The 20354-nt window shown below is 46.5% G+C and overlaps 1 protein-coding gene across 8 annotated transcripts; it reads left to right on the top strand.

Moving 5' to 3' along the window:
- Window positions 1–5180: 5180 nt before the first annotated feature.
- On the top strand, window positions 5181–19185 carry LOC116470666 (tubulin beta-8 chain). Of its 8 annotated transcripts, XM_058440307.1 has the most exons (7): window positions 5181–5406; window positions 13889–14024; window positions 16039–16167; window positions 16723–16862; window positions 17356–17464; window positions 17539–17649; window positions 18128–19185. In XM_058440307.1, the coding sequence occupies exons 6-7, from the start codon at window positions 17589–17591 to the stop codon at window positions 19183–19185; spliced, it is 1119 nt and encodes a 372-aa protein (XP_058296290.1). In that variant the 5' UTR covers window positions 5181–5406; window positions 13889–14024; window positions 16039–16167; window positions 16723–16862; window positions 17356–17464; window positions 17539–17588. The 8 variants fall into 8 exon arrangements, with proteins under 8 accessions (XP_058296290.1, XP_058296292.1, XP_058296294.1 ...); XM_058440309.1 differs by lacking the exon at window positions 13889–14024 and having other exon boundaries at window positions 16068–16167; XM_058440311.1 differs by lacking the exon at window positions 13889–14024 and having other exon boundaries at window positions 16729–16862.
- Window positions 19186–20354: the final 1169 nt, after the last annotated feature.

The following is a 20354-nucleotide window of genomic DNA, read 5'->3' as shown; positions in this document are numbered from 1 at the left end:
AAAGTGCCACAAAATGGGTAGCTCAGAACCACAGAGATTTGTTGTCTCAGTTCTGAAGTCCAGAAGTTGGAAATAAAGATGTTGGCTGTGTTCCTGACTACATGTTCTTAGGCTCCCATGAAACAGAAGTTGATACAAGGCCAAGCAAGCTTCCCAGACAAGGTTTTATTAAGTCTTATGCCCCAAAGGTTGGGCAGAAAAGAGACATATTGAGTCTTATGCTCTAAAGGTTGGCCAGGAGGAAGGATTCATGGCTGGCTCTCCAAGGGGAGTGCATTGTGGTGTGTTAAGGAGGGTGACATGCATAATTTATGAGTTAGGTGAGTGTCATTACACGTATGGGGTGGAGTGAAGGGTGCTCAGATGCTGTAAAGAATCATGCTAACACATACGTTGCGTGATCAGAAAATAGCAGATAAGCCTATACCTGGGTGGGGACTTTAGTATTATAATGAGGCCACGGGTAAAGATCAGTCATTCTCCTGGCCTCGTGCACAAGTGGGTGATAGAGTCAACTCCCTTGAGTAAGACTTACAGCCAAATGCTGCTTATCTTAGTTTATTTCAAACAGTTGGCAAGGTCTGGCCAGCGAGTATGGCACCTGGAGGGTGGTGCTGCAAGGTCTGGTGGTCAGCGGGCACATATGGAACAACATGTTAGTGGGGGTGGGCTGAGTCCCATTTCTACTCTGTCTCAGCAGTGCCATGCTCCCTCTGAAGGCACTAGGGAAGAATCCATTTTGGGCCTCCCTTCAGCTTCTGTTAGTTTCTTGGCTTGTGACAGCAAAACTCCATTTTTTTTTTTTTTAAGATGGCGTCCTGGTCTGTCGCCCAGGCTGAAGTGCAGTGGCATGATCTCAGCTCTCTGCAACCTCTGCCTCCCCGATTCAAGTGATTCTCCTGCCTCCACCTCCCAAGTAGCTGGGATTACAGGCACGAGCCACCATGTCCAGCTAATTTTTGTATTTTTAGTAGATACAGGATTTTGCCATGTTGGCCAGTCCGGTCTCAAATTCCTGGCCTCACGTGATTGCCTGCTTTCCCTTCCCGAAGTGCTGAGATTACAGACATGAGCCACTGCACCCAGCCTGTCATCTGTATATCTTTTTTGGTGAGGTGTCTATCTTTTAATTGGGTTGTTTTTCTTTTTGTTATTAGAATTTGTTTGTATATTTTGCACACAAGTCTTTTTCAGGTTTTTTAAAAAAATATTTTCTCTCAGTCTGTGGCTTGTTTTTTGATTCTCTTAATGGGATATTTCACAGAGTAGTCATTTTAAATTTTAATAAAGTCCACATTATCATTTTTTAATTTTATGAACTGGCTTTTGGTATTGTATCTAAAGACTCATCACCAATCCAAAGTCATATGGATTTTCTTCTATATCTTTTACAATTTTATATTTGAAAATTTAAGTCTACAGACTATCGAGTGATTTTTTAGAGGTGAGCTATGAAGCTTGTATCTACGTTGATTTTTTTCCCTATGGTTTCCGATATGTCGCCATCTGTGGAACAGACTTTTCTTTCCCAATTGAATATTTTTGCCCCTTTGACAAAAGCAGTCGACTATATTTATTTGGGTCTTTTGGGTTCTGTATTCTATTCTGTTTATCTATTTGTCCATTCCTTCATTAATATCACTCTCTTCATTACTTTAGCTCTGTGTTAAAGCTAACAGTCATGAGTGTACTGCTCCTAAAGAAGGAGTATCTGCATTTATTTATATATTTTTTATTCTTCCCACCCATGATCCAAGGTTTTCTGAATGCATATTTCGATGTATTTTATTACATTTATACTTAATAAATTCAATTTTGGGGGTGCTATTGTAAATGGCATTTTTTTTTTTAAATTTCAAGTTCAAATTATTCCTATACATTATTGCTGTTAGAAAGAAAGTCAGGCAGTGCATGGTGGCTCACGCATGTAATCCTAGCACTTTGGGAGGCTGAGTTGGAAGGATCACTTGAGCTTGGGATTTCCAGACCAGCCTGGGCAATATAGTGAGACTCACCTTCCCAATAAAAAATACAATAAAATAAAATAATTAAAATAAATAAAAGAAAATCAGGTGAGGCTGGGCACGGTGGTTCACACCTGTAATCCCAGTGCTTTGGGAGGCTGAGGTTGGAGAATCTCTAGAACCCGGGAGCTGGAAGCTGATCCCAGGAGCTGTGATTATCCCACTGTCCTCAAGCCTGGGTAACAGAATGATACCCTGTCTCTTAAAAAGAAAAGAAAGAAAATCAATTTAGTTTTGTTTACTGGCCATCTTCTTTTTCTTTCTTTTTTTTTTTTTTTTTGAGAAGGAGTCTCGCTGTATTGCCCAGGCTGGAGTGCAGGGTACAATCTCAGCTCACTGCAACCTCCACCTCCTGGGTTCAAGCGATTCTCCTGCCTCAGCCTCCAGAGTAGCTGGGATTACAGGCATGCGCCATCATGCCTGCTAATTTTTGTATTTTTAGTAGAGACGAGGGTTCACCACCTTGGCCAGGCTGGTCTCGAACGCCTGACCTCAAGTGATCCGCCCGCCTCAGCCTCTCAAAGTGCTGGGATTACAGGCGTGAACTGGCCATCTTCTTTGATTACTATCTCAATGCGTTCCCGTCAAGGCATGGGATGACGGGCTCCATTTCAGTTGAAATTTCCAAAATCTCGGCCTGGAAAAATCCAGACGCTGATTTTCAGAGATTCTCCAGAGCTGCCGCGAGGGGGCGCCCGGCCCTGCCAAACCCGGAGGGCTGCGCGCGCGAACCGTGTCCGAACCGCACGGCGGCGTCCTGGGGCGTCCACTGTGAGGACGGAGCTTCCTCTCAGCACCCACCCAGGAGGGGCCGGGGCTTGGGAAACCTGGGGACACCTGGGGCTACGTCCGCTGTGAGGACAGGGAGACGCTCCGGGACACCTGGGGCCGCCGAGGAGAAAGTGAGAAAAAGGCTTCCTGCCCCCGCTGTGAGTGCAGCGGAGCGAGCGCGGCGCATTTCCCGTCTGGCCATTTGTACCCGGACTTCACTTTGTACGAGGGTCCCTTCATGGAGTCTTGGGCGGCTCACCCCCAGCACAGGACAAGATGCCGGTTATGGATGCGATTTTGTTTCTGGGGAGAGACCTTGGTCCCGGGAGAAGAGGAGGAACGTGGAGACGCCGTTGTGCCGTCGGGCGGTCGGGAGGTTGGGGACTGGCAGGGGCCACAGCCTGAGGCCCAGGCAACACACACCCTCTGATCAGTTCTCGTTATTTTTTTTTTTTTGAGACGGAATTTCACTTCGGTTTCCCAGGCTGGAGTGCAATGGTGTGATCTTGGCTCACTGCAACCTCCGCCTCCCGGGTTCAAGCGATTCTCCTGCCTCAGCCTCCCGAGTAGCTGGAATTACAGGGACCCGCCATCACGCCCAGCTAATTTTTTCTATTTTTAGTAGAGACGGGTTTCACTATGTTGGCCAGGCTGGTCTCGAACTCCTGACCTCAGGCAATGCACACGACTTAGCCTCCCAAAGTGCTGGGATTACAGGCGTGAGCCATCTCGCCTGGCCAGTGCTAGGTGTTTTAGGGCTTATTTGTTAACGTAGTGGAAACAACACAGGAAAATGGAGAAGTAGCACATTACCATGCTCACGGCACTAAACTCCAGTCTGGGCGACACAGCGAGACCCTTTTTAAGAGTAAAAAGAAAAGAAAGAAAATAAATTGAGATTTGTCTACTGGCCGTCTTCTTTTTTCCTTTTTTTTTTTTTTGAGACAGAGTCTTGCTCTGTCGCCCATGCTGGAGTACTGTGGTGCGATCTTGGCTCACTGCAACCTCCGCCTCCCAGGTTTAAGCAATTCTCCTGCCTCAGCCTCCTGTGTAGCTAGGATTACAGGCGCCCACCACCACATCTGGCTAATTTTTGTATTTTTAGTAGGGATGGGGTTTCCTCATGTGGGCCAGGCTGGTCTCGAACTCCTGACCTCAGGTGATCCACCCGCCTCTGCCTCCCAAAGTGCTGGGGTTACAGGCGTGACCCATCACGCCCAGCATTTTTTCGGTTTGTTTTGTTTTGTTTTAAGAGAGGAGGTCTTGCTCTATCACCCAGGCTGGAGTGCAGTGGTGTGATCACAGCTCACTGCAGCCTCGGTGTCCTGGGCTCCAGCAATCCTCCGGCCTCAGCCTCCCAAGTAAGTTAGGACTATAGGCACCAGCCACCATGCACAGCTAATTAAAAAAAAAAAAAAATTTGGCCGGGCGCGGTGGCTCACGCCTGTAACCCCAGGCGTGAATGACTTTGGGAGGCCTTGGTGGGGGGGGGGGGATCACCTGAGTTCAGGAGTTCGAGACCAGCTTGGTCAACATGGCAAAACCCGTTCTGTACTAAAAATACAAAAATTAGCCATGCATGGTGGTGTGCGCCTGCAATCCCAGCTACTCGGGAGGCTGAGGCAGGAGAATTGTTTGAACCCGGGAGGTGGAGGTTGCAGTGAGCCAAGATCACACCATTGCACTCCAGCCTGGGCAATAAGAGTGAAACTGCGTTTCAAAAAAAAAAAAAAAAACCCCAAAATTTTGGCACAGAAAAAAAAAAAAAAAAACCCCAAAATTTTGGCACAGACAACAGGATCTTTACGTCCCTCAGGTTTGTCTTGAACTCCTGGTCTCAAGTGATCCTTACGCCTCAGCCTCCCACAGTACTGGGATTACAGGCGTGAGCCACTGCACCTAGCCTGGAGTCTCCTCTTAACTTCCTTCTCCCTTCCCCTTCCCCTTACTTTCTTCCTTCTTTCTTTCTTTTTATTTTTTTCTTTTTTTTTGATACTGAGTCTCGCTCTGTCGCCAGGCTGGAGTGCAGTGGCACGATCTTGGCTCACTGCAAACTCCGCCTCCCGGGTTCAAGGGATTCTCCTGCCTCAGCCTCCAGAGTAGCTGGGACTACAGGCCTGTGCCACCACGCCCAGATAATTTTTGTATTTTTAGTAGAGATGGGGTTTCACTATGTTGGCCAGAATGGTCTCGATTTCCTGACCTCAAGTGATCCGCCGGACTCGGCCTCCCAAAGTGCTGGGATTACAGGCGTGGACTGGCCATCTTCTTTGATTGCTATCTCCATGCGTTCCAGGCAAGGCACGGGATGGTGGTCTCCAGTTCAGTTGAAATTTCCAAAATCACGGCCTGGAAAAAATCAGACGCTGATTTCCAGAGATTCCCCAGAGCTGCCGCGAGGGGGCGCCCGGCCCTGCCAAACCCGGAGGGCCGCGCGCGCCAACCGTGTCCGATCCGCACCGCGGCGTCCTGGGGCGTCCACTGTGAGGACGGAGCTTCCTCAGGACCCACCCGGGAGGGGCCGGGGCTTGGGACACCTGGGGCCTCGTCCGCTGTGAGGAGCGGGAGACGCTGCTGCAGCTCCGGGACACCTGGGGCCGCCGAGGCAAAGGTGAGGAAAAGGCTTCCTGCCGCCGCTGTGAGTGCAGCGGAGCGAGCGCGGCCGCGTTTCCCGTCGGGCCGTTTGTTCCTGGACTTCGCTTCGTGCGAGCGTCCCTTCATGGCGGCTTGGGCGGGTCACCCCAGCGCAGGACAAGATGCCGGTTACGAATGCGAGTCTGTTTCTGGGGGGAGACCCTGGTACCGGGAGAGGAGGAGGAACGCGGAGACGCCGTCGGGCGGTCCGGATGTTGGGGACTGGCAGGCGCCACAGCCTGAGGTCGAGGAAACAGGCGCCCCCGATCAGTGCTCATTTTTTTTTTTTTTTGAGATGGACTTTCGCTCTTGTTTCCCAGATTGGAGTGCAATGGCGCGATCTCGGCTCACTGCAATCTCCGCCTCCCGGGTTCAAGCAATTCTCCTGCCTCAGCCTCTCAAGTAGCTGGGATTACAGACCTGCACCAGCACGCCCGGCTAATTTTGTATTTTTAGTAGACACGGGGTTTCTCCATGTTGGTCAGGCTGGTCTCGAACTCCCAACCTCATCAGGTGATCCACCCACCTCGGCCTCCCAAAGTGCTGGGATTACAGGCATGAGCCACCGCGCCTGGTCAGTGCTCCGTGTTTTCAGGTTCATTTGTTAACATAGTGGAAACAACACAGGAAAATGGAAAAGTAGGCACATTATCATGCTCACGCCACTGCACTCAAGCCCTGGGCAACAGAGCGAGACCTTGTCTCAAAAAACGAAAACAAATGAAAACAAAACCAAAAAAACCATTGTGTGCATCTAATGGAAGTGAACTCATCAACAACAGTTTTTCTTTTGTTGAGAAAGTCTGTTTAATTTGCAGTGTATTTGTAATGGTACGTAAAATGACGTCGGTTTTACAAACATTCTCATCCTAAGTTAGTTGAAATGTATTAACTATATCAAGCTTTGACATGATACCATAAAATTAATTGAAGAAAGTCACTACTCTTTTTTCCCTCGGCCTTGACCATTTAAAATAAAATCAGATTTCGTTAAGGTTACTTAATACTGAGCTGTAAACCCATATGGCCCTGCAGTGTCTTCTTTTTTTTTTCTTGTGTTTTTTTTTTTTTTTTTTTGAGATGGAATCTAGCTCTGTCTCCCAGGCTGGAGTGCAGTGGCATGATCTCAGCTCACTGTAACCTCCACCTCCCAGATTGAAGCATTTCTCTGTCTCAGCCTCCCCAAGAGCTGGGATGACAGGCGCCTGCCACAACGCAGAAAACCTAGCAAACTCAATTAAACAATACATAAATAGGTAATTGATAATGACCAAGTGGAATATATCCCAGGGATACAAGGGTGGTTCAACATGCAAATCAATCAATGTGATATATCATATAAACAGAATGAAGGGGCCGGGTGCAGTGGCTCACGCCTATAATCCCAGCGCTTTTGGAAGCCGAGGTAGGCAGATCACCTGAGTTCAGGAGTTCAAAACCAGCCTGGGCAACATGGCAAAACCCCATCTCTACTAAAGATACAAAAATTAGCCAGGTGCAGTGGTGGGCACCTGTAATCCCAGCTACTTGGAAGGCTGAGGCAGGAGAATCGCTTGAACCCTGGAGGCAGAGGTTGCACTGAGCTGAGATCATGCTGTTGCACTCCAGCCTGGGTGACAGAGGAAGACTTCATCTCAAAAAAAAAAAGAACGAAGGACAAAATCCATATAATCATTTCCATTATGCTAAAAGAGTATTTGATAAAATTTAATATTCTTTAATAATAAACCCTTTGAAAACTGGGTATGGAATGAACATATCTCAACATAATAAAAGTCGTATATGACAGAGCTACAGCTAGTATCATACTAAGTGGGGAAAAACTAAAAGCGTTTCCTCTAAAATCTGGAAGATGACAAGAATGTCCACTTTTACCAATGTTATTCAATATAATTCTGAAAGTCCTATCTGGAGCAATCACAAGAGAAAGCAATAAAAGGCTTCCCAATTGGAAAAGAAGTCAAATTATCATTTTTGCCAGTGATATAATCTTATATTTGGAAAAACATAAAGACCTGTCTGATAGGGTTTGAATGTGTGTCCCCTCCCATATCTCATATTTAAATGTAATTCTCAATGTTGGAGGTGGGCCAGGTGAAAGGTGATTTAACCATTGGGGTGGATTACTCATAAATGTCTTAGCACCATCCTGTTTGGTACCATCTTCATGATAGTGAGTGAGTTCCCATAAGACCTGTTTATTTAAAAGTGTGTAACAACTCACCCCTCTGTTTTTTGCTCCTGCTTTTTGCCCTATGATGTGCAAGATTCTGCTTCAACTTTTGCCATGACTGTAAACTTCCAGAGGCCTTCCTAGAAGTGCATGCCAGTGCTGTGTCTTCTCTACAGCCTGTAGAATCATGAGCCACTTAAACCTCCTTTTTAAAAAATAAATTACCCAGTCTCAGGTACTTATAGTGATGGAAAAAAAGCTTAAAACAGAAAATTGTCACAAAGGAGTGGAAAATTGTTATAAGAATACCTGAAAATGTGGAATCAGCTTTGTAACTGGGTAAACAGGCAGAGGTTGGAAGAGTTTGTAGGACTCAGAAGAAGACAGAAAAATGAGGGAAAGTTGAGATTTTATTAACTTTGAATGGCTGTGACCAAAATGCTGATAGTGATCTGGACAGTGAAGGCTGAGCTGAGGAGGTCTCAGATGAAAATTAGAAACTTATTAGGACCGAAGCGAAGGTCATTCATGTTGTCTTAGCAAAGTGGTTGGCTGAATTTCTGTCATGCCCTAGGGATACATAAAAGTTTGAATTTGAAAGTGATGATTTAGGGTTTCTGTTGGAAAAATGTCTAAGCACCAAAGCATTCAAGATGTGGCCTGGCTGCTTCTAACAACCTATGCTCACATGTTGGAGCAAAAAAAAGTAAGTTGTAGTTTATATTTACTTGCAAGGGAAGCATAGCGTAAAAGCCTAAAAACTTTGCAGCCTAGTCATGTGGCAGAAAAATAAAAAGCTTTTACAAGAGAGGAACTTGGGCAGGCTGTGGAGCAATCACTTGTTAGAGATATTTGTATAACTTAAAAAAAAAAGCAAGTGTTGATAGCCAAGACAATGGGAAAGAGGAATTGAAGGCATTTTAGAAATCTAAAAGGCAGCCCCCCATTACAGGCCCTGAGGCCTAAAAGAAGAGAATAGTTTCTGGGATCAGGCCCAGGAACTGCTGCCTTGGGTAGCCTTAAAACATGGCTCCCTGCATCCTGGCCACTGTTCCAGCTCCAGGTGTAGCACAAATTGGCCTAGTTACAACTCCAGTCACTGCTTCAGAAGGTGCAAGCCATAAGCCTTGGTAGCTTTCATATGGTGTTATGCCTGTGAGTGTACCAAATGCAAGAGTTGAGACTTGGGAGCCCCCACCTTTACTTCAAAGAATGTATAAAAAAGCCAGGGTGTGCAGGCAGAAGCATGCTGCAGGGGTGGAGCCCTCATGGAGAACCTCTACTAAAACAATGCAGAGAAGAAATGTAGGTTACAGTCCCCATGTGGGTTCCCCACTGGAGCATGACCTAGTAGATCTGTGAGGAGAGGATCACTGTCCTCCAGACCTCAGAATGGTAGATCTAGCTACAACTTGCACTTTGCACCTGGAAAAACCAGAAGCATACCAAACCAGCCAGAGGCACACAATACCAGCCCATGAGAGCAGCTGTGGGGGCTGAATCATGCAAAGCCACAAGGTCTAAACGTCCCAAAGCATCAGTGTGCCCTGGAAATGGGACATAGAGTCAAAAATAATTATTTTGGAGCCTTAAAATTCAATAACTCCCCTTCTGGGCTTCAGACTTGTATGGGTCCTGTGGCCTCTTTTTTTTTTTTTTTAGTTGATTTCTTCCTTTTAGAATAGGAGTATTTACCCATTGCCTGTGCCCCATTTGTATCTTGGAAGAACTTAATTTGTTTTTTATTTTCCAGGCTTATAGGAGGAATAAACTAGCTTTGTCTTAGATGAGACTTTTGACTTTTGAGTTAAGGCTGAAGTGAGCCAAGACTTTGGGCATTATGGGAATGTCATGATTGTATTTTGAAATATGAGAAGGATATGGGATTTGGAATGGCCAGGGGCAAAATGATACAGTTTAGGTGTGTGTTCCCACCAAAATCTTATATTGAAATGTAATCCTCAATGTGGGAAGTGGGCCTAGTGGGGAGGTGATTGAATCATGAGGGCAGGATTTCCATGAACAGTTTGGCATCATCTCCTTTGGTACCATTCTCACAATAGTAAGTTTTCATGAGAGCTGGTTTCCTAAAAGTGTGCAGCCCTTCCCCCTGCCCTCGCACTTACCATGTGATGTGCAAGCACCGGATTTATTTTTCACCTTGATTGTCAGTTGTGAGAGGCTTTACCAGAAGCAGAAGCCAGTGCTATGCTTTCTGTACAGCCTGTGGAACCATGAGCCAATTAAACCTATTTCCTTTATAAATTAACCAGTCACCAATTATTTTTACAGCAATGTGAGAATGGCCTAATATATCCATCAAAAAACTGTTAGAAGTAATAACTTGAGTAAATTTGCACAATACAAAATCAACATATACAAATCAGTAAGGTTTCTATATGCCAACAGTCAACAAACTGAAAAAGAATTCAAAAAAATAATCCTATTTGCAATAGCCACAAATAAAACAAAATGTGTGGGAATTTACCAAAGAAATAAAAGTTCTCAACAATTAAAAATGTAAAACACTGATAAAAGAAATGAAAGAGAAGACAAAAAATGGAAAGTTATTTCTATGTTCACAGATTGGAAGAATCAATATTTTAAAAAATGCCTATATGATTCAAAGCAATCTATACACTTCATGCCATCTCTATCAAAATAACAATGACATTCCTCACAGAAATAGGAAAAAAATCTGAAATATATATGAAACCACAAAACACCATAATAGTCAAGGCTATTCTGAGTATGTAAACCAAAACTGGAGGAATCCCATTACCTGGTTTTAAATTATACCATCAAGCTATAGTAATTAAGACAGCATGACACTGGAATAAAAAGACATAAAGACAAATGGAATGAAATAGAGAACTTAGAAACAAACTCATACAGCTAAACAAAACTTATTTTCAACAAAATTGTCAATAACATACAACAAATAATAAGACAGTTTCTGTAATAAATAGGGCTGGGAAAACTGGCAAGCCATAGGCAGAAGAATGAAACTAGAACCCTATTTCTTGCCACATACAAAAAGCAAATTAAAATGAATTAAGGACTTAAACCTAACACCTCGAACCATCAAAATTTTACAAGAAAACACTGGGGAACCTCTTTAGGGCGTTGGTTTGGGCAAAAATTTCTTAAATAATACCCCATATGCACAGACAACCAAAGCAAACATGGACAAATGGAATTACAGCAAGTCAGAAAGCTTTTTTAAAGTGAAGGAAACAATAAACAAAGTGAAGAGAAAACCCACAGAATGGGAGAAAATATTTGTAAATTACCCATCTGAAAAGCAATTAATAGCTACATAATATGGTTAGGCTTTGTGTCCCCACCCAAATCTCATACTGAATTGTAATCCCCAGATGCTGAGGGAGAGACCTGGTAGAAGGTGATTGGATCATGGGGGTGGTTTCCCCCAGGCTGGTCTTCTGATAATGAGTGAGTTCTCATGAGATCTGACGGTTTTATAAGGGGCTCTTCCCCCTTTGCTTCACATACATGCTGTCTCACCTGCTGTCATGGAAGAGGTGACTGCTTCCCTGTCTGCCATGATTGTAAGTTTCCTGAGGCCTCACCAGCCATGTGGAACTGTGACTCAGTTAAACCTATTTCCTTTATAAGTTACCCAGTCTCGCCAGGTGCAGTGGGGAGTTCAAGACCAGTCTGGCCAAGATGGTGAAACCCCATCTCTACTAAAAATACAAAACTTAGCTGGGCATGGTGTCAGGTGCCTGTAATCCCAGCTACTCAAGAGGCTGAGGCAGAGAATTGCTTGAACCCAGGAGGTGGAGGTTGCAGTGGACCGAGATCATACCAGTGCACTCCAGCCTGGGTGACAGAGCAAGACTTCATCTCAATACATAAATAGATAAGTAACTCAGTCTCAGTATTTTTATAGCAGTGCAGAAACAGACTGATACACTACAATATATTGAGTTCAAAACATTCTAAAGAAAAAATGTAATCAATTAAAGAGTGGACAAAAATTTAAATAGACATTTATGAAAAGAAGACACACAAATGGCAAACAGGCAAATGAAAAGGTTCTCCACATTACTGATCATCATAGAAATGCAAATCAAACCCAAAGTGAGATATCATTTTACCTCAGTTAAGGTGGCTTTTATCCAGAAGTCCGTCAAAAACAAATGTTGCTAATAGCCAAGATTTGGAAGAAACCTAAATGTCCATCAACAGATGACGGGATAGAGAAAATGTGGTACATATACACAGTGGAGTACTATTCAGCTTTAAGAAAGAATGAGAGTCTGTCATTTGCAGTAACAGAAATGGAACTGAAAGTCTTTATGTTAAGGGAAATAAGTCAGGCACAGAAAGACAAATGTCACATGTTCTTACTTATTTGTGGGTGCTAAAATTTGAAACAATTGATGTCATAGAGATAGAGAGTATAATCATGGTTACCAGAGGCTGGGAAGGGCAGTGGGGGAACAGGGCGTTAGTGGGGATGTGAAATGGGTACACAAAATTGTTAGAAAGAATGAATAAGACAGTATTTGATAGCACAACAGGGTGATTATGGTAAAAAATAATTTAATTATACATTTTATAAACACTAAAATAGTATAATTGGATTGTTTATAACACAAGCTATCAATGCTTGAGGGGATGGATACCCTGCTTTTTATTATGTATTACTCATTACGTGCCTGTATCAAAGTATGTCATGTACCCCCATAAATATATACACCAACTATGTACCCACAAAAATAAATTAAAAATTAAAATTAAAACCAAAGGGAGGAGAGTCTAATGAGGCAGGTGTGGCCACGGCTTGAACTAGCTTTTCAGGGTTACTTTGGAATGTCCTTATCCAAGAAAAGTTGTCCATTTAGTCAATAGGGGCTTAGAAATTAATTTTTAGTTTATAAGTGGAAAAAAGAATTTTTAATCCTGAGCCATAGCTCTCAGTCAGTCAGTCCCTGAAGGGAACCCTGTTCTTTACTCTGGAGATAAACACTGTTTCTCTTTTCCACTGAATAACACCACATTCCACAATGAGGGGAAACATCTTGAAACTAAGAGATATGGCCTTATTAAATTTGATTTGGTTTCCATTGTAATTAATTTAATCACATGTGTTCTAGAGTTTGTCCTCAGTCTGCTCCTACTTTAGGCCCACGATCTGTTGAATTTGCTCAGCTCCCTGCTCAACAGCAAGAAATCAGAATTATTTTAAAACCTCCTTGTGGCTGGGAGCAGTGGCTCATGCCTGTAATCCCAGCAATTTTGGAGGCCAAGGTGGGTAGATCGCTTGTTGTCAGGGGTTTGAGACCAGCCTGGCCAACAGAGTGAAACCCCATCTCTACTAAAGATACAAAAATTAGCTGGGCGTGGTGATTCATGCCTGTAATCCCAGCTACTTGGGAGGCTGAGGCAGGAGAATCACTTGAACCTGGGAGGCAGAGGTTTCAGTGAGCCAAGATGGTGCACTGCACTCCAGCCTGGGCAAGAGACCAAGACTCTGTCTCAAAATAATAATAATAAATAAAAATAAAAATCTCATTGTGTTTCAAACAAAATTTCTTTTGTATATCAACTGTGTCAACTTGCATATTAACTATAATCATTTTGTTTACTTTATATCCAATCTTGAGAAATCTTTGAGGACTAATTTCACTCTTTTCTGCCATTTTGGTAAACAAATGCCATCAAACAAAATGCACAAAACTCCTGAGAAATACATTTTCTCCTTGAGGAGTAGACTTGCTGTGTTAGAGGAACTCATGGTTATCAAGCTTCTGGTTTAATAAACATGACTAGAATTCTCTATCCTAATATGAGTAGCTAGGTACTCACAAGGCATCTAGAAGGTTAATATTTATGGTCCGAAAATAGCCACATTTTTTTACTAGCCACAAATTACAATTGCAGAATGTTTATGGCCATACGAGACATCTTCCACTAAGCCTGAAAAATGTATAAATGTCCTAGGAGTGCAACATTTTTCTTAAAGATAATATTAATGAGCTAGCTTAGGTCTACGAGTTAATGGTCATTGTTAATACCAGTAGCCCCGACTTTAGTGAGTACATCTGCACCTTCCAAGTTTAATTATAACTCTTTCTCTTTATGGTTAGAGTGGAGACACTAACAAAAGATGATGCATTCCTGCTCTTGTTTTCTGAGGGTGTCCAACTCTGTAATGGAGTCATTTCTAATAAACTTGCCTCTTTCAGTGTGTTCTCTGACTCACCTCAAATTTTTTCCTGCACAAGATCTAAGAATCCTACTTTGTGGTCCGTATCAGGACCCTCTTTTCCAGCAACATCTGTCAGCAACACCATGAAGGGACACCAAGACAAGACCCCACTCCAAGGAAAACAGTCCACATAGAATCAGTCAGCTGGCAAGTGGGCTGTCTTTTAGAGTCGTGAAGCATTCAGGTTGGCAAGAATGATTATCCACTATCACTTAAGTGAGAGGCCCTAGGGTATAATATCAGGGTGAGAGACTCAGCCCAAAGTTAGAGACCTGGGGGTGTCATATCAGATTAGAGGCCAAGCCCACAGGGTCAGAGGCCCTGGGGAATGTTGAGAAGAATGGATTTGGCTAAACAAGATGTTTGCCACTTTCTGTTTTTTGACTGTCCACCTTGTGCTCTTTGTCCCTCACCTGAGTGCTCTGTATGTTATTGCCTTTCTGCTCGCTGCCTCCGTTTTGTAGTGGCCTGGAGGCTGCCCCAGGAAAGAGGCCACAAATGGTTTAGCTTTTACTTTCCTCAGCGATCCTCTGACTTTTAGCCTTGATGTCTTAGAGCTATTGCTGCTACCACTTTTCTAGTTGGCAAAGCCAATAAACCAACATTAGAACAGCACCTACAGGTTTGTGACCCCACACCAAGGGAAGGTGGTCCTAGAAGGTAAAGGGCACCAGGGGATAATAGGAGAACATTTATGAAAGTGTCAGGCCTTATTGCTAGACACTCCAGACATAACCCTTAAAGCCTGCCAAACCATAAACCCAGCTACTTATCCGCCAGAGTCCACAGGTGCTCCCAGCCTTTCTGGCATGCAGGTTGTATTAGTCTGTTCTCATGCTGCTAATAAAGACATATCTGAGGCTGGGTAATTTGTAAAGAAAAGAGGCTTAATTGACTCACAGTTGCACATGGTCGGGGAGGCCTCACACTCATGGCAGAAGGCAAATGAGGAGCAAAGTCACATCTCTTACATGGCAGCAGGCAAGAGAGCTTGTGTAGGGAACTCCCCTTTATAAAACCATCCACTGTAATCCCAGCACTTTGGGAGTCCAAGGCAGTGGATGACCTGAGGTGAGGAGATCGAGGCCAGCCTGGCCAACATGGTGAAACCCCGTCTATACTAAAAGTACAAAAATTAGACAGGCATGGTGGTGGGCGCCTGTAATCCCAGCTACTCAGGAGGCTGAGACAGGAGAATCGCTTGAACCCAGGAGTCAGAGGTTGCAGTGAGCCAAGATCATGATAATGCACTCCAGCCTGAGAACAGAGCAAGACTCTGTCTCAAAAATAAATAAATAAATAAACCATCAGATCTCATGAGGCTTATTCACTGTCATGAGAACAGCATGGGAAAGACCCATCCCCTGACTCGATTACCTCCCACTGGTTCCTTCCCACGATATATGGGAATTAGGGGAGCTACAATTCCAGATAAGATTTGACTGGGGACACAGCCAAATTATGTCATAGGTTATGAAACAAATTTATTCTAGCAGGCCAGACTTAAGAGAGATGAGCCCCTTGACCATCCCAAGGAAGAGTGGTTAACAGATGCGAGTTGTTTTATGCATCAGGAAAACAGGAGGGCTAGATATGCTATTATTAGTCAGCACAAGAGAATCAAGGCACAAGCCTTGCTGGCCTCGGCCTCAGCTCAAAAAGGTGAGTTAATTGAACTTATTAGGCCCCTGCAATTGGGAAAGGATTTAAAAGTTAACATTTACACTGATTCCAAGTATGATTTTTTAGTGCTTCCTGCTTATGCTGCAATTTGGAATGGGTAGGGACTCCTGACACCCAAGGGCTTTTCCATACATCATTCAGATTTTGAGCTTGTTAGAATGCTGCTTTGCTGCCAAAAAGTGACTATAATTAATTGCAGAGGACATCAAAAGAGAGTGACCATGTAAAAGGAGATGCCCTTGTAGATGCTGCAGCCAAGGCCCCTGCACTGAAAGGGCCAGTGAAGCTTATGGGCGTGCTGGTCAGCATGCGTAGAACTGGGCCAGAATACTCTGAAGAAGAACAAAAATGGGCCAGGGATTGCATTTCAGTCCAGGGCCCCTCTGGCTGGCTGAATGATGGTAATAAATTACTAATGCCAAGTACCAATCATAGGGATATAATTCAGCACTTTCATGATTCTTTTCACCCTAGAAGAGATTCTTTGTTTCTGTTAATGTCTCATTTGTTTATAGGGGTAAATCTTTTCAAAACACTAAAACAGGTGACTCAGCACTGTGAGCTCTGTGCTTGACATGACCCAAACGGCCAGCAATTTTCTCCTTCTCCAGTTAAACCTGTCCAAAATTGAGGAACCTATCCAGGTGAGAACTGGCAACTCTAATTTACACCGATGCCTTCCTGCAGGAGATTCAAATATTTGCTAATGCTTACTGATACCTTCACTGGTTAGATTGAGGCATTCCCCACCCCATCTGAAAAATGTTTACTGGAAGAAATAACTCCTCAGTCTGGGTAATCTAAAAGCCTGCAAAGTGACAATGGCCCATCTTTTGCAGCAGGCGTAACCCAACACCTATCCTCAACTTTAAGAGTCCAATATCACCTTCACTCTGCTGGAGACCACAGTCCTCGGGAAAGGTCAAAGGGCTAATCCTACTCTAAAGAAGACCCTAGCTAAATCAGAGGCCTGTCTCTAACACCCATAGCTTACTGCAGGTTAGAACTGCTCCAACGTAAAACGTATAATTAAGTCCTGCTGAGTTAACATATGGAAGACCTTTCCTAACCACAGATCTCCTAATAGATGAAGGGACGCATCCATTACAAAAATATGTCATCAATCTAGGACAGGTGCAAAGGCACGTTGTGAATATGGAAACAAGAGTCTTCCCCTCCCACATGGGAGGAAAATTCAGTTTCAGCTCAGCTAGGGATCTAGTCTCACTAAAGACGCGGGAGGAAGTTCTCCAGCTGAGCAGCTTTCCCCAACGTGGAAAGGACCACAGGAAGGACACCTGAGCTCTCCAACAGACGCTCAACGCCAAGGGATTCACAGGTGGGTGCACCTGTGTGGAAGTAAAGCTGTTGCTTATTCTGGGAGCCCGATCCGAGGCTGAGGGAGGTGGGCGCGGGGCTATTTAAGCGTTGGCGGAGGGCGGGCTGGGTCGCTGCGCGTCTGTTCCTCCTTCTCGTGCTTCTGCTGCCGCCCTAATCCCGCCTTGGCCATGAGGGAGATTGTGCTCACGCAGGCCGGGCAGTGCGGGAACCAGATCGGCGCCAAGGTTGGCAGCCGGGGCTCTGAGGGCCCAGCCCGGGCCTGCCGGGTGATCAGGGAAGATGTTGGCAGCGGCGGGGCGGTGCCCCTGCATTGCGGCCTCTGGGCTCCCTGCCGGGGACGGTGGAACTGGGCGGCTGGCGAGGCGGCCGGGGTGGACCCCAGGGACACGGAGGCCTAGGGATGGGGGTGAGGGTGAGGGTGGGGTGGGAGAGCGGCTGGGGCGCCTCCGTGACTCAGCCCTGGCCTGTCTGGCCCCTCCCGTCTCTGGCAGTTCTGGGAGGTGATCTCCGATGAACATGCCATCGACTCCGCTGGCGCCTACCACGGGGACAGCCACCTGCAGCTGGAGCGCATCAACGTGTACTACAACGAGGCCAGCGGTGAGACCCCGTCCTTCCCCCGCCGCCCTCCCGGGAACGAGGCCCTCCCCTGCTAATGCCCTCCCCCCTCTCAGGTGGCAGGTTCGTGCCCCGCGCTGTGCTCGTGGATCTGGAGCCGGGCACCATGGACTCTGTGCGCTCAGGGCCCTTCGGGCAGATCTTCAGGCCGGACAACTTCATCTTCGGTGAGCTGCGGGCGAGGGCTGGGGTCAGGGCAGCTGAAAATCCACGAGTGTCCCAAGGTCATCGCTGTGGGAACTGGAGCCAGGGCCTCTGAACCCCCTCCTATCCTCCGAGTCGAGTCGCTCCATCTGCTTCTCCTAAATGGGCTTTGGGAGGAAGGCCCGGGTGTCTCCTCGAGGTGAGGAGCTACTGATGTAAACTCGGAGCAGGGAGCTGAGCTGGGGCCGTGGCTTCTGCCTTCCCTGAAACTGGGTAGGAGTCACCCACAGCGAGGTCTGTTAGCCCGTCTCAGGTTTGACTCCTGACTTAATTCCTAACAGGGGAAGCTGCTGTCCTGTAACTGGGGGAGGGGGTTTCATCTCCACCTGCAGGGCGAATGGTGCGTTCACCTCACATGTGACTGGCGCTTTCTGCATTATGGTGGTGACCACTGATGACCGTACACCTGGCCATCGAGTGACTGGCTGTACTGTCTTACAGGTCAGTGTGGGGCCGGAAACAACTGGGCCAAGGGACACTACACAGAAGGCGCGGAGCTGATGGAGTCAGTGATGGACGTTGTCAGAAAGGAGGCTGAGAGCTGTGACTGCCTGCAGGGTTTCCAGCTGACCCACTCCCTGGGTGGGGGCACTGGGTCTGGGATGGGTACCCTTCTGCTCAGTAAGATCCGGGAGGAGTACCCAGACAGGATCATAAACACATTCAGCATCCTGCCCTCGCCCAAGGTGTCAGACACCGTGGTGGAGCCCTACAACGCCACCCTCTCAGTGCACCAGCTCATAGAGAATGCGGACGAGACCTTCTGCATAGATAACGAAGCGCTATATGACATATGTTCCAGGACCCTAAAACTGCCCACACCCACCTATGGTGACCTGAACCACCTGGTGTCCGCTACCATGAGTGGGGTCACCACGTGCCTGCGCTTCCCAGGCCAGCTGAATGCTGACCTGCGGAAGCTGGCTGTGAACATGATCCCGTTTCCGCGGCTGCATTTCTTCATGCCTGGCTTTGCCCCACTGACCAGCCGGGGCAGCCAGCAGTACCGGGCCTTGACTGTGGCTGAGCTTACCCAGCAGATGTTTGATGCTAAGAACATGATGGCCGCTTGTGACCCCCGCCATGGCCGCTACCTAACGGCGGCTGCCATTTTCAGGGGTCGCATGCCCATGAGGGAGGTGGATGAACAAATGTTCAACATTCAGGATAAGAACAGCAGCTACTTTGCTGACTGGCTCCCAAACAATGTAAAAACAGCCGTCTGTGACATCCCACCCCGGGGGCTAAAAATGTCGGCCACCTTCATTGGGAATAATACGGCCATCCAGGAACTCTTCAAGCGTGTCTCAGAGCAGTTCACAGCAATGTTCAGGCGCAAGGCCTTTCTCCACTGGTACACGGGCGAGGGCATGGATGAGATGGAATTCACCGAGGCCGAGAGCAACATGAACGACCTGGTGTCTGAATATCAGCAATATCAGGATGCCACGGCCGAGGAGGAGGAGGATGAGGAGTATGCTGAGGAGGAGGTGGCCTAGAACTTTCCTAGGTAAAGGGGGGGAAGCAGTGGGGATTCTTTACTGTGTTCTGACAGCCATGTGTCACTACGTGCTTGTTCGTTTGTGTCTTCCCATCTCCTGCATTTTTTAAAGCATTTTTATAGTATGCAGTTTTGCCTAATAAAGTATTTTCACAGCATCTGGTTTCTCCTCCAACTTCTTTCTATGGGCCCTCTGGCTACTGCTGCCAGATGCGCACAGTTGTCCTGCAAGGCTGAAGCTGTCTGGGTTTATTGCATGCCCAGGAACAAGCATTCCAGTGGCTCCAGGAGGGGTCGGCATGGGCTGTGGACGTGGCAGGCAGGCTTCACACGAACTTGGGGATGCCCTGGGCCTTGGGCAGCGACGTGGTGGAAAACTTGTTTCTGAAGGCAAGCCTTGGCTTATCCCATGTGCCAAATTCTAGGGGACTAGCTGGCCATGTTTCTGGAACTTTAAAAGGGGTCATTGACCCTGGTAGGCAATGTCCCCAAAGCCCCATCTCGGGGTAGGAATGTGGTCAGACAGCTGGCTCTGAACCAGCAATGAAGGGTGGGCAAGTGGGACCCCAGCCACTTCATCAGCATGACGGCCTGGGTGTGTTTGGCCTCATTCTCTTAATGAGGTGGGCATGGGATATCTGGCAGGGACTAGGCAGGAATCAAGCCCAGTGTTTGCTAACATGCAGTGAACCCTATGTAGAAGGGGATTAGGTCCTGGGGGCTGTAGATGGTGGTTGCTGGGCCTGTGTGCTCAGGGCAGTCTCTCCAAAGGCACAGATGGGGTTTCTGAACAGGACCTGGGGAGACAGGCCGGTGCTCACAAATGCTGTTTCCCCCAACTGGCAACCAGTGAGAAACGCCTGAGTGGAGGTCTGACCTGTCCCAGTCTGGAGGACTGATGCTCTCTGGAAAGGTGGCTAATGTGTACTGTCTGCTGTCTCCCTGTCTGCCACTCCAAAACTTCAGGGCAAAAATAATCCAAGATAGGATGAGCCTGGTGAGGGTGGCACGTTTGGGGACAGGCCTTTCAGCCTGGCAGAGTCTCCTCCCCAGGCTGCTTGGGGAGCCTGGACGGCAAAAGCCTGCTTTGGGAAAGCAGTTAAATGAGAGGTGTGTGTGTGAGCTGGGCGCCGGGCAGCATGCACAGACAGTGCTCTTCTCCCTGGC

This window comes from Hylobates moloch, unplaced genomic scaffold (genome assembly GCF_009828535.3).
Source record: "Hylobates moloch isolate HMO894 unplaced genomic scaffold, HMol_V3 SCAFFOLD_6, whole genome shotgun sequence".
NCBI classification, from domain to species: domain Eukaryota; kingdom Metazoa; phylum Chordata; class Mammalia; order Primates; family Hylobatidae; genus Hylobates; species Hylobates moloch.
The sequence above is the reverse complement of the archived record's forward strand: the minus strand, read 5'-3'. Positions and strand labels throughout refer to the sequence as shown.

Coding starts and splice junctions, on each gene's coding strand:
- LOC116470666 (XM_032156081.1), top strand. CDS start 17,032: ATGAGGGAGATTGTGCTCACGCAGGCCGGGCAGTGCGGGAACCAGATC. Junction 17,465..17,538: donor GTACTACAACGAGGCCAGCG/GTGAGACCCCGT, acceptor CCCCCCTCTCAG/GTGGCAGGTTCGTGCCCCGC. Junction 17,650..18,127: donor GCCGGACAACTTCATCTTCG/GTGAGCTGCGGG, acceptor ACTGTCTTACAG/GTCAGTGTGGGGCCGGAAAC.